Raw genomic sequence first — 10,418 nt, forward strand, 5'->3', positions numbered from 1 at the left:
ATATAAATTACCTTGTTACTAATGTTACTGCTAAACCTGTGAATAATCCGGAAATGAAGTTAATGATAATGATAAATGATAAACCGCTGCTGTATGGTAAGTAATAAAAGGAACTAATCTGTTTTCTGGAGGTCCCATAACATTGAATGTTAATTACTGTACAATCATATATAAAAGTACGATTTTAATGAAAAATGGAATAAAAGACTCTTCAGGGTTCCTGGTTGTATTATTATGTGGAACATTCTGTTTCATCGTGTTCTTACTTGTTAGTAAAATGGTATGAAATTAAGATTATATTAGATGCTGTTTTATATCAGTTTCTCCAAAAAGGTTTTTTTTAGTCATTGTGGATTTGGCTTCACCCTCTTCTTCTTCTTCTTCTTCTTCTTCTTCTCCTTCTCCTTTTTCTTTTTTTTAAATTTGCGATGCAACTTTTGTTTTTTGTGATTTTTTTTGTGCAGTAAAACTAATCTTTTAATCTCCTACCAATGACACGTTCTATGATAGTGGAGAGGCTGAGTGTGTGTCGTGATGACGTCAGGATGACGTGATCTGCAGAAAATCTGTGGTAAAAAATTGCAATTTCCTTGGCAATAAAAACGCTCCCATTTTTCACCTTAACCTTAAAAAAAGAAAAATGGAAGTTGAGAACTGGGCACTGATTCTATCACCCCACACTCTGCAGTGTATACGCTTCACACGAGAGTCCGGAAAGCACTAGAAATAAGTGAACATGATGGATTTACATTAACATTACAGATAATGTTGATGAAGCAGGATTAAGTCTGTCTACAAGTCAACAAGACAGGAAAGTAAGGAATCAGAAAAGGAGCAGAAATTCAGTCTCACTGCAGATGTTCGCATGCAGGTGTTGTGGCAAAAAAAATTACCGTCGCTATACAGGTCCCTATGTATGATGTCTGTTACTATGGAAACAATAATGCGTTTGTACAAGTGAGGAGCTGCTGAGCATGCCGACCGACCAATCAGGTTTCAGGATTCAACGTTCTTTCACAGATGGTTAACTTAATAAGAAAATTGTACCATTAGTTTGAAAGGAAAAAGAGAACCAACCCATGACGAAGATTACAGACAGCACATGTCTAACACTGGGATTCAAGAAGGTGTTTGTCTACAAATGGTAGACACTTGATATGATGAGGGATTAGTGTTAAATTGCCTTTTTAAAAATTGTTTGCTCGTTAAAACCGTTTTGTCAAGACTTTCGTCGTCAGTGCAGGGAGCGAATAAAGAGGCCCCTATCGTTTAGAGTGAAGATGTATGAAACTCCAGAGCTATTTAACAAACACCCAGACTCCTCGTTACGTCCTGTTTACTCAGCCGCAGGTAAACACACTCCATCTGGAAATCATTTTAAGATCGCTCGGGCGTCTATATAGATGCACCTGTGTGTGTGTGTGTGTGTGTGTGTGTGTGTGTGTGTGTGTGTGTGTGTGTGTGTGTGTGTGTGTGTGTGTGTGAGAGAGAGAGAGAGAGAGAGAGAGAGAGAGAGAGAGAGAGAGAGAGAGAGAGAGAGCATGGAGGCATTTTTGTGTCATAAAACGACCAAAAATCTTCACATAATAACATAAATGAACATTTAAAAAAGGATAAAAACCTTCTCAATGTAGTAAACCCGAACCATTGTCTATAAATATGTGAATTATTCTTGAATTTTCACTAGCTAACGTTTGGCCATCGATAACCTCTTCGCCATTCTACATCAAATATGTATTTAAAAGGAATCATTCAAAAATAAATAAATAAATAAATAAATAAATAAATAAATAAATAAATAAATAAAAGTTTCGGGTATTTCTCTAGTAGATCGGAAATCAATTTAAATTCATTAGGCTCTTGTTTTTGTAGTTAGCAGTAACAATCTAGCAACTTAGCACGTGTTAGCATAACAATTTTTACTCTATAGATATTAGATAGCACTAGCCAGCTAGCTCATGAGCCACTAACTTTATTTCAGTTCAGTTTAAACAAGAAGCTTCAGGGAACAAGAAAGCTTTTTATTTTATTTCATTTATTTATTTATTTAAATAAACACAAGACACACAAAATACTAAAATCACGGGGCCCCCTGGTGGTCCGGAGGCAGTCGATGTGTATATTTTATGCAAATATATTTTCTTATACCTCCAGGGTTGGGGGTTCGATTCCCACCTCCGCCTTGTGTGTGTGGAGTTTGCATGTTCTCCCCGTGCCTCGGGGGTTTCCTCCGGGTACTCCGGTTTCCTCCCCCAGTCCAAAGACATGCATGGTAGGTTGATTGGCATCTCTGGAAAATTGTCCGTAGTGTGTGAGTGTGTGAGTGAATGAGAGAGTGTGTGTGCCCTGTGATGGGTTGGCACTCCGTCCAGGGTGTATCCTGCCTCGATGCCCGATGACACCTGAGACACCTGAGGCACAGGCTCCCCATGACCCGAGTAGTTCGGATAAGCGGTAGAAAATGAATGAATGAATTAATTAATTAATTAATTAATTAATTAATATTTTCTTATGCAAGTATAATTTATTGCTAATGTATAGTTTATGTAATGGCCGCCACCTAAAGCTTTCCGCCCTCTAGTGGTGATGAATGTAAAAACATTTACAGGTCATGCCATCTGAATAAATCAACACCTTTCAGAGACTCTGTGTCTTGTTTTTTATGCCAGTGGGCTGCTCCAGTGGAGCTATAACATTAAAGTCCTATCGAACCTATCGTTCTATCAATTAATATTATAGCTATTCTAACTATTTAGCAGAAAAACAGCATACATCAGCAATCTGCAGCAGCTTATTAATCATCAGTGCTGGGTGTAGTATCCCAGGAGGAAAAGATGTGCATATTAGCAGGTATTTGACTGATTAAATTCTTTCTGTTTAGAGCAGTGGAAGATAATTGGCATATATTAGAGAGAGAGAGAGAGAGAGAGAGAGAGAGAGAGAGAGAGAGAGAGAGAGAGAGAGAGAGAGAGAGAGAGACTGGATGATGTCTGCTGATGTGCCACCAGCTTCTGTGCTCAGGGAAGATTTATTAGTCTGTGACGTCATCACCTGTGATGCTGTTTACCTGAAGATGTGCTTCATCGGTGATGCAGGAACATTGCATGCCACTGATTGTTATTGCTTACACAGTGTACAATAACAACGTGACACAACACTGCCCTCTACAGTACACTAACAGTGACACTGAGTCTGCCTGTTTGCATGTTCTCCCCGTGCCTCGTGGGTTTCCTCCGGGTACTCCGGTTTCCTCCCCCGGTCCAAAGACATGCATGGTAGGTTGATTGGCATCTCTGGAAAATTGTCCGTAGTGTGTGTGTGTGTGTGTGTGTGTGTGTGTGTGTGTGTGTGTGTGTGTGTGTGTGCCCTGCGATGGGTTGGCACTCCGTCCAGGGTGTATCCTGCCTTGATGCCCGATGACGCCTGAGATAGGCACAGGCTCCCCGTGACCCCAGTAGTTCGGATAAAGCGGTAGAGAATGATTGAATGAATGAATGAATGAATGAATGAATGATTCTGATTCTGATTCTGATTTTGATTCTAGAGGCTATGAAATGATTGCACCCTCCACACCACCAGGTATCAGTAGATTCACGTCGCATTAAAGTCACAGAAGGACAAAAACTGCTGCGTTCCAAAAAGAGACTGGTTTTCTACATAGGTGCCCTATATTAGGCTCAGATATAGAGGCTTTTACACTTGATACAGTGGACTACATGATTGAATTGGGACTGGACCGGAGCGGCGCTTTTTAGTGGTTTACTAGAGCTACTGTTTAGAGTTGTTGACATTCGGGTTTTTTTGGTTATTATAAGTGTTTTGGTTAAAACATAGAAATAGGAATTTCACCTAAATGTCGTTAGTATTGATCCGTGTAACCCTGTGGTTTGTGTAAATTATAAAAGCACTGCGAATGAAATGTTAGCATTTAGTTAGCCAGCTAACAAGCTAACAAGCTAACTAAAGCTAGTAGGCAAGTATACAGTTATATGTGTATATGTATATATGAGTGAGTGTGTGTTCAGGTTGTAAGTTTTAACATAATATAGGAATTATGTTAAATTGTTATACGTAAATAATAAAAATAAGTTATTTTGCTGTTTGTGCCTGACATTGGGTTACAACAGCTTATTTATATGAAACTCTCTCTTATTATGCACGTATACGTGTAGTTGGGGTTGGTTTTATTAATATGATTTTGGGACAAATGACATTGTTTCCTTTTTTTTTTTTTTTAGCCTTCTAACTGAAACTGTACAGCTGATCAGTGTTTCAGGGGAAAGTAGCTAAAGCTCCATTCTAAAGTCACCGTCTGACGTCATCTGCTAAAGTAACCATAGAATCGTCGTGCTCATTTGCATATCATTTGCATATCATACGCATATAGAGAGAGAATTTTTGGTCATGGCACCACTTTAGCACATTGTTTTGTAAATATGTTTCTATGTTGTTTTAAGGTCATCTCACAAACAATAGAGTGTATAACAGAGATGTGCCTAGGTGGGAATAACCATGGTGATCAGTGATGGAGACAAGGTTGCTCAGTGATTGGTTGTTGGGAATAATGAGGAGTGGTTATTGGTTGTTTGGATCAGTGTTGATCGGTAATTGGTTATTGGGGAGAAAGGCAAACAGGGAGTGCTTGTTGGGACTGATGGTGCTCAGTGATTGGTTGTTGGGACTAGGGTTGCAAAGGGGCGGAAAGTTTCCGGTTAATTTCCATTTCCGGAATCTTTCCACGGGAACTTAATCTGGGGAATTTGGGAATATTCAAAATTGGAAACTTCACTGGAATTTATGGAAATTTATGGGAATTTGCAGGAATTTATGGGAAGTATTTGGAAATATAGGGAAATGTATAATAAACTATATCATATACAAACAAACATTTCGTTTGGTCATAAGCAGACATGCATGCAAGGTAATACAAATTTTAAAAATGACGTCTTGACTGATTTAATTGTAAGTAGAGCTTTAACTGATTCTTTCATTGAGTAACACAAAAGCATAATAAACATTATTATGCTTGTAATAAACATAATAAACTTAATAATTGTAATAAACATGTTTCCCTATGATTGCTGTAAAATGAAAGCATCCCCCACCCTTGATCTTCTATAAAAAAGTCCCAATCAAAATGTAAAATGAAGCATTTTTTCTCAAGCTTATTAGGTCTCTGCTTCTGTTTTAGTCAAGGCTTGGAAAATGGAGGTGAATCCCACCCTTAAGTGATATATGGATGATTTTTTTTATTTCATGGGGGAGTGAGTGAGTGTGTGTGTGTGTGGGGGGGGGGTGTCATCAAATTATCTGTGCATGTGGTAACACTTCTAATTTACTGCTTATTAAGAGTTAAAGAGTTATTAAGTTTAGGTATTGGGGCAGTCGTGGCCTAATGGTTAGAGAGTCTGATTCGTAACCCAAAGGTTGTGGGTTGGAGTCTCGGGCTGGCCACGACTGAGGTGCCCTTGAGCAAGGCACCAAACCCCCCAATTGCTCCCCGGGCACCGCAGCATAAATGGCTGCCCACTGTGTGTGTTCACTGCTGTGTGTGTGCACTTTGGTTGGGTTAAATGCAGAGAACAAATTCTGAGTATGGGTCATCGTACTTAGCTGTATGTCACGTCACTTATTGGGTACCATTAACAATGTAGAATAAGGTAATGCAGAATAAGGCATTAATATGTGCTTAATAAGTACTAATAAATGGCCAATATTCTATTAATATTCATGCTAATAAGCAACTAGTTAAATGACCCTAAAATAAAGTGTTACTGTGCATGTTATAGAACACCACATGTACATGCAGGGGGTTTGGCTTCAATGGCCCTCCAGTAAGCAGTGTGCTGTGTGCAAGTGACCGAGGAACTCAGGGTACAAGTCAACTGCTGCAAGATTTTTTGACTACATTTAAGTTCCTTGTTATAGGCAACTCTGCATTTTTTTTTAAAATTCCCAGTTTATTTCCATATATTCCCGTTAACTCCCATGGAAAGTTTCCAGCCTTGAAAATTCCTGGAATTTTGCAACCATAGTTGGGACTGATGGTGCTCAGTGATTGGTTGTTGGGACTGATGGTGCTCAGTGATTAGTTGTTAGGACTGATGGTGCTCAGTGATTGGTTGTTGGGACTGATGGTGCTCAGTGATTGGTTGTTGGGACTGATGGTGCTCAGTGATTGGTTGTTGGGACTGATGGTGCTCAGTGATTGGTTGTTGGGACTGATGGTGCTCAGTGATTGGTTGTTGGGACTGATGGTGCTCAGTGATTGGTTGTTGGGACTGATGGTGCTCAGTGATTGGTTGTTGGGACTGATGGTGCTCAGTGATTGGTTGTTGGGACTGATGGTGCTCACTGATTGGTTGTTGGTACTGATGGTGCTCAGTGATTGGTTATTGGGACTGATGGTGCTCAGTGATTGGTTGTTGGGACTGATGGTGCTCAGTGATTGGTTGTTGGGACTGATGGTGCTCAGTGATTAGTTGTTGGGACTGATGGTGCTCAGTGATTAGTTGTTGGGACTGATGGTGCTCAGTGATTGGTTGTTGGGACTGATGGTGCTCAGTGATTAGTTGTTGGGACTGATGGTGCTCAGTGATTAGTTGTTGGGACTGATGGTGCTCAGTGATTGGTTGTTGGGACTGATGGTGCTCAGTGATTAGTTGTTGGGACTGATGGTGCTCAGTGATTAGTTGTTGGGACTGATGGTGCTCAGTGATTGGTTGTTGGGACTGATGGTGCTCAGTGATTAGTTGTTGGGACTGATGGTGCTCAGTGATTAGTTGTTGGGACTGATGGTGCTCAGTGATTAGTTGTTGGGACTGATGGTGCTCAGTGATTAGTTGTTGGGACTGATGGTGCTCAGTGATTAGTTATTGGGACTGATGGTGCTCAGTGATTGGTTGTTGGGACTGATGGTGCTCAGTGATTAGTTGTTGGGACTGAATAAATGGGGAATAAATGGGGAGTGTCGAGTGGTCTAAAAGGTCACCAAGGATCAACAGTCACTAAGTTGGCAACACTTTAGGAAATGATGTGTTGTGACTTATTCAGCTTCAACTTGCTTGTTTATCATTAGTCATATTTACTAACAGATTGTGAAGTAATGTTTAGGGTTAATATGTTTTCTCTTTTATCTCTAATCCAGAGTAAAAAAAATGGATTCGAGTGGCAAACCTTCCACAGGCCAGATCTTGCTCTTGGCCACCAGTTCAGCCCTCACCGCTCTCCTCTACTCGGTGTTCAGGAAGAAGGCCAGCAGTGCTGTCAGATTACAAGTAAGTAAGGAACCAAATGGGATTTATTTTGATGAACAGATGGCTCAGTTACAGAAGCATCTGATTTCATTCTAATTAACAGGAAGCCAAGAAAATATCATTAGATCAACATCTACAGAGCATCCTGGCTGAAGCTCCAGGCAAATGTATACCATACGCTGTTATAGAAGGTATGAATAAATAAATGTTGCGTTACTTTGTGAAAATAAGCCGAACGATGATTAAGTCCGGGCCAGTAATCAACTCTTTGATTCTTTTCCATTAACAGCATAAAGTGTTTATTTCTTATTTATGCCACGATGAATTAAATTTGCTCTTTGATTTCTCGTTTGCTGTTTAGCCCGTCACAGCCCTTAGAAGTCTGTATCAGGTTTTTAATATTTTCTCAGCAGAATTAGTAAATGAGAGAGAGATTTTTGAAGCTCTGCCTGTTGTGTCTCTGTAGGGGTTGTCCGGTCTGTTAAAGACGCCTTGAACAGTCAGTTTGTGGACAACTGCCGAGGCGTGATCGCCAGACTGACACTAAAGGAGAAGAAGATGGTGTGGAATCGGACCACACATATCTGGTAAATGCTTTTTAATTGAGCTTTTGGATTTGATTTCCTGGGTAGTTCATTCTACTTACGTATTTGTTTAACAAATAGCTTTATATATATGAAACAGACTTCTGGGTTTGAAATCATTTGTCAGGAATGACTATGAAAAGGTCATCCACCAGCGCACCAACACCGTACCATTCGTCCTCGCGTCACACGATGACACCATCACAACCACCGTGAGCGTGATCCGCCCCCTGGACGCTGAGCTGAACCTCGAGAAGACGTACGAGAACTTCCACCCAGCAACAAGCTCCTTCACTAGCATCGTGGGTCACTTCCTGAGCGGCGAGCGGCCACAGGGCGTGACCGAGATGGAGGAGATGCTGAGGCTGGGCGCAAGCATCACGGGCGTGGGCGAGCTGGTGATGGACGGCGGTGTGGTGCGGCTGCAGCCACCCAAACAAGGATTGCGTTACTTCCTGAGCAGCCTGGATTATGACACGCTGCTAGAGAGTCACACGAGAAGCGTGAGGTTATGGAAAATTCTAACAGCGCTCATGGGACTGACAGCATGTGCTACACTGATGTACGTGCTGTGGAGGCGCTATACCTGGCACAAGGAGAAGAAGAAGGCGCGTGAGATGATGGAGGAGCTTGAAGAGCAGAGGAGGAGGAGGACGGACGGGGAAGAGGAGGCAGTGCAGGTCGGAGCTTGTGTCGTGTGCCTGGGTCAACCGCGCTCGTGCGTTTTTCTCGAATGTGGTCATGTGTGCACGTGCTGGCAGTGTTACCGTGTGCTGCCCACGCCAAAGAAGTGCCCCATGTGCAGGGCTACTATAGACCGAGTGGTGCCTCTTTTCAACAGCTAATCAAGTCTCAGAAGTAAAAATAATAATAATAATTTAAAAAAAACCTGAGGCTTCAGTTGTGTAATTTTTGGTGTGAAAATATTGATTTTCCAACATGGTGGTAGGTGCTACACTGAATCTGGGTGAAAAGTTTCTTAGGATAAATAAATTTATTTATCCTTCTATTTAAGCAGAGAGAGAGAGAGAGAACAATATTGAGATAAATTTTGGCATATAGTACCTCACTTATAGTCAAAGGACAAATCAGGAAATATTTGTTTATCAACTTTATCACAGAAATTGTTGTGATGTGATATTGTATGATGAATTAATTAGCAGTAGGTGGATCTAACTGGTTTCAGAACATTGTTAGAACAAACGTTCCTGCTCTCAGGGCTGCTCTGTTTGGCTGCTGGCAGCCAGAGAGAGAGAGTCACAGACAGACAGACAGACAGACAGCACTTCCATTATAAAGAGCAGAAAAGCCTGTGGACTGTTTTGCTTGACCACTGAAAGTTCTGTATTTCTTTGTGGACTTTGTGATCTCGTGGGTGTCGGGTGAATTTTAAGATTTTGCAGAGGTTTGACACAAAAGGCTTTAAACACAGCATACGTGTTAAAACAATCGATTTTTTTGTTCTTCTTGTTGTTCAAGAGCTTTAAAATGATGCTTGAATTCATTTTTTAAAGTATAACGTTTCATAAAAGGCTTCAATAAAAGTTTTCTTCCAATATCATAAAAAATCTCAGCTGTTTTCTTTACAACATAAAATGTCATTTTAGAGCAATTTGTAGATCTCTTGAATTCTTTAACTATTTATTTGTTTGTTTGTTTGTTTACCAAAACCAAACTTTTTTTTAGAAATGTTTCATGTCCAGCGTCTCTACATTGTTCTGCAATTGTCATGACATCCACAAGTTATGGTACAGAAATTTGTAACTTGAGGTTCTTCCTCGTGGGAAAGTATTCATGGTGGGAGAAGAGAGGATAGCATTTATTATCTCATTAACTTCAAAAGAAAGTGATAAAATGAACTGGTTTCTTTGACGATCTTCGACATGACATGTAACTATAACCAGTAAAACGAAGATTCTACTCTTCTAAATCAAATACATCTTGTATGTTGGTCAGTGGAATTATTCTAATGAATACAAGAACCCTCCCTGACCAGAAGAGGGCGCTGTTTATTTATTATCTGCCAGGACCTGCATAAGTATTCGCTTCTTTGAACTTTTGCACATTGTATAGAGTTATAACCTGGAACTTTAATTATTTCTCTCTTATTATCTCTTAAATACTATAGCCTGAGAAAATAAAAGTATCAAACTGTATTTTATTGTAGCTGACGTGGTACATCATCTGCACCTTTATTCTGGATCTTTCACCTGGAAATGTGAATATAGAATTCCAAAAAAATTATTTAGGTCCATAATTTGACCAGAATGATTACATGCACCTGCCCAGGGTAATAGACACCTAGTAAAGGTACAAACATTATGGCATTTGATGTCACCAGTAACCAGGAAAGTAGTTTTCTAGCAGTATTTCTGAATTTGTGAATATTTATTAAGTAAACCCAAGTGAATTTAATTTCCTTAAAAAAAATAAGGGGTTTCATTTTGCAGGGAAGTGTATGTATGTATGTATGTATGTGTACATGTATGTGTGTGTGTGTGTGTGTGTGTGTGTGTGTGTGTGTGTATGTATGTATGTATGTATGTATGTGTACATGTATGTATATGCGTGTGTATGT

At 40.1% G+C, this 10,418-nt stretch overlaps 1 protein-coding gene across 3 annotated transcripts; it reads left to right on the forward strand.

Annotated features, from left to right (window-relative positions):
* Positions 1–3,256: 3,256 nt before the first annotated feature.
* On the forward strand, positions 3,257–8,705 carry mul1b (mitochondrial E3 ubiquitin protein ligase 1b). Of its 3 annotated transcripts, none has more exons than XM_027145210.2 (5): positions 3,257–3,275; positions 7,148–7,277; positions 7,360–7,447; positions 7,723–7,843; positions 7,968–8,705. In XM_027145210.2, the coding sequence occupies exons 2-5, from the start codon at positions 7,158–7,160 to the stop codon at positions 8,683–8,685; spliced, it is 1,047 nt and encodes a 348-aa protein (XP_027001011.2). In that variant the 5' UTR covers positions 3,257–3,275; positions 7,148–7,157; the 3' UTR covers positions 8,686–8,705. The 3 variants fall into 3 exon arrangements, with proteins under 3 accessions (XP_027001011.2, XP_027001010.2, XP_027001009.2); XM_027145209.2 differs by lacking the exon at positions 3,257–3,275 and adding an exon at positions 3,455–3,579; XM_027145208.2 differs by lacking the exon at positions 3,257–3,275 and adding an exon at positions 3,616–3,973.
* The last annotated feature ends 1,713 nt before the right edge of the window (positions 8,706–10,418 follow it).

This window comes from Tachysurus fulvidraco, chromosome 23, assembly GCF_022655615.1.
Source record: "Tachysurus fulvidraco isolate hzauxx_2018 chromosome 23, HZAU_PFXX_2.0, whole genome shotgun sequence".
In the NCBI taxonomy this organism is placed as follows: Eukaryota; Metazoa; Chordata; class Actinopteri; order Siluriformes; family Bagridae; genus Tachysurus; species Tachysurus fulvidraco.